General features: G+C 58.5%; 2 protein-coding genes across 2 annotated transcripts in view; both read right to left on the bottom strand.

Annotated features, from left to right (window-relative positions):
* LOC106818848 (potassium voltage-gated channel protein Shal-like) overlaps positions 1-623 on the bottom strand; it is a 1,116-nt gene extending 493 nt beyond the window's left edge. Inside the window, exon 1 of the mRNA XM_014823519.1 lies at positions 1-623. This exon is cut by the window's left edge and continues 493 nt beyond it. Within this exon, the coding sequence (XP_014679005.1) occupies positions 1-623 (623 nt within the window).
* A 45-nt stretch (positions 624-668) lies between these two features.
* On the bottom strand, positions 669-2,674 carry LOC106818847 (putative uncharacterized protein DDB_G0271974; the record flags this gene model as incomplete). Its single annotated transcript, XM_014823518.1, has 3 exons — positions 669-731; positions 2,187-2,214; positions 2,594-2,674. Coding segments are annotated over 3 exons (172 nt in total), but the record flags the coding sequence as incomplete, so codon positions are not given.
* Positions 2,675-2,908: the final 234 nt, after the last annotated feature.

Here is a 2,908-nt window from a genome sequence, read left to right as displayed (position 1 = left end):
CCGCATGGGATCGTGTCGGCGACGTTGGCGAGCACCGAGATAGCGATGAAGAACCCGGTGACGTAGTAGAAGACGAGCGCTGCCGTGCTCGTGTTGGGCATCTCGAATGCGCGCCACATGCGCTCACGCAGCACGAGGTCCGGCGGACAGGTCTTCTCGTTCTCCGTCGCCGTATCGTCCATCAGTCGCTCACTGTTCTCGCGCTTCTTGTCGCGGTAGTCCTCGAAGCAGCAGTCGCTGATGATGTCCGGAATGATGCCGAAGAAGGCGAGCTCCTCGTCGAACGCCTGCACGCACTCGAAGCGCGGGTAGTGCAGCTTGCCCGTGCGGTAGTAGGTGAGCACGTGCCGGAAGATTTCCGAGTCGCGGTCGAAGAAGTACTCCTTCGTTTCCTCGTCGTAGAAGAACTCCTTCTCGTTGGAGCCGAGCAAGGTGTCCGGGAACTTCTCCAGCGTACTGCGCCACGTCTCGAAGACGCGTCCGCTAACGTTGATCCCGATCTTCTTGTCGTTGCGACGGTCCTCCTTGGTGACAGGTGCGGGCGGGTAGGTGTTCTGTGTGATGGGCACCCAGCCGATGGCGGCGGCGCGCGCGAACGGCAACCACGCAGCGACGGCAGCCATTGTGGTGTCGCTGCTGCTGCTGCTGCTGCTGCTGCAGCTGCTGCTGCTGATGGTGGTGGTGGTGGTGCTGCTGCTGCTGCTGCTATTGCTGCTGCTGCTGCTGTCGCTGCTGCTTCTGCTGTCGCCGCTGCTTCTGCTGCTGTTGTTGCTGCTGCTGCTGCTGCGGGATAAACACTATGCTGTCACTGTCGTCACCTCACCGTCGTTGTTGCTGTACCTGCTGTCAACGTTGTCACCCGCGCTATCACCTCATCGCTGTCACCCGCTATCACCACAGACGACGAAAACGAAGAATGCTATCGATGTATGAAGAACGCTGCTCCCGCTGCTGCTCCCGATGCTGCTGCTGTCCGAGTTACAACCCATACGCAGCGCTGTATTTTGCCCTTTATTATGATTTGACTAATGAATTTCTTTGTCATGAATTTCGTCTTTCGTAACGCGAACCGCCGCGCGTGTCGTCTGCTAGCGTCTGACGTCAGGGCCGTCACGTCACGCGTGACACATACTGTACTGCAGTGTCGGCTGCAGCTAGCAATATGGCGGCTGCGACGGCGGTGACGGCGGCCGCACCGGCGGTGGTGTGGGCGAATGCATTTCTCTCGCGATCTTACCTGTGTATGAATAGTAGTGACATATGTAGCTGAGCTTTCACATAGGCAGGTAAACACACCTGGGCGACCACACCCTGCGGTCACAGGGTCTCGCACGCACGTTATCACACGTTGTCGCACGTTATCACACGTTGTCGCACGCTGTCGCACGTTGTCGCACGTTGTCGCACGCTGTCACACGTTATCACCCGCTGTCACACGTTGTCGCAAGTCGTCGCACGTTGTCACACGTTGTCGCACACTTTGTCGCGCACTGCGACGCACACTCTGACGTAGACTGTCGCACACAGCTTGTCACTTAAACAGGCTGTCGAACGCTGTCACACGCTGTCGCACGTTGTCACACCTCCTCACATCTTGTCACACCTCCTCACAGCTAGACGCAGGATAGACGCAGCGGTGCCGCCCGACGATGACGACGACGATGACGACGATGACGATGATTACGTCATCGATGATACGTACGCGTTGTCGTCTGCCTGCGTCGGTCGGCGGGCCGCGCTACGTCTCTCTGGGGACACGATGTCAGACCCCGGCTGTGAAGGTTCACTGTTTCTCTCTTCCTCGCTCTCTCCTTCTCTCTCTCTCTCTCTCCCTCTCTCTCTCTCTCTCTCTCTATCTCTCGATCGAGCGTTGTAGGGTGCCCGACGAACGAGAGCGCGGTCGAGCAGAAGATCTCCGGCTGATGACGTCAGAGTGCGTGCGTACGTCACACGACTGACCGGCGACACGCGTGCTCGCGTGGTCACTGACGACAATGACGGCAGGTCACCGACGACAAGTCACCGACGACAGGTCACCGACGACAGGTCACTGACGACACTGACGACAAGTATACAGCAGACGATGACGGCAGAGAGGTTGCTCTCTGATACTCGTCTGCCCTCTCTCTCTCTCTCTCCCTCTGTCTTTGTCGCGGTCGTGCCCTCTCTCTCTCTTTCTCGCTTACGTTTACTCTCAGCTCTGCCGCGAGGCAGCTGCAGAAGCAAGCCGCCAGCATCTACGGCCAGCCATGATTTAGCTATCGCTCGCGCGCTCTCTCTCCGCCGCGTGTTGATCTCAGCCACCTCAGCCACCGCTGCCGCCGCTGCTGCTGCTGCTGCTGCTGCGAGTGGTGAGGATGGTGGCAGCACACGCGCACACACAGCTCTCGCCCTGGCTCGCTCACACTCTCTCTCTCTCTCACGACGCACGCTCAGCAGGCGATGACAGACGGAGCGCCGCCGCCGCCACCGCCGCCGCCGCCGCTCGCAGCATCCCCGCGTGCGCGCGTGACGTCACGACGCAGACGATCGCCCGACGTACGTGCGCTTCTCTCTGTCGCGTTGTCGTCGTCGGCGACTGTTCTGGGAGCACCAGCTACTACTACTACTACTGCCACTACTATTACTACTACTACTACTACTACTACTACTACTACTACTACTACTACTACTACTACAACTATAGTACTCTGCGGTTTACACTTCTAATTTGCCGCCAGTCTCCGCCTCTACCCAACAAGTCCTCTCTACTGTCGCCTGTCCAGCCGGCCAAAACTTTGTCCGAATGCATTCGGAATACATGTTAAATTCTTCCAGATTTGTAGTGCCGTCTGCATTAGTCCGCTATCATTTTCGCGCAGGCGTCGCGGCAGCGAGGCTGGGTTCTACCACACACAACCACACCACC

This window comes from Priapulus caudatus, unplaced genomic scaffold, assembly GCF_000485595.1.
Source record: "Priapulus caudatus unplaced genomic scaffold, Priapulus_caudatus-5.0.1 Scaffold2581, whole genome shotgun sequence".
NCBI classification, from domain to species: Eukaryota; Metazoa; Priapulida; class Priapulimorpha; order Priapulimorphida; family Priapulidae; genus Priapulus; species Priapulus caudatus.
Note: the sequence above shows the minus strand (reverse complement) of the source record. Positions and strands in the feature narration are given on the sequence as shown.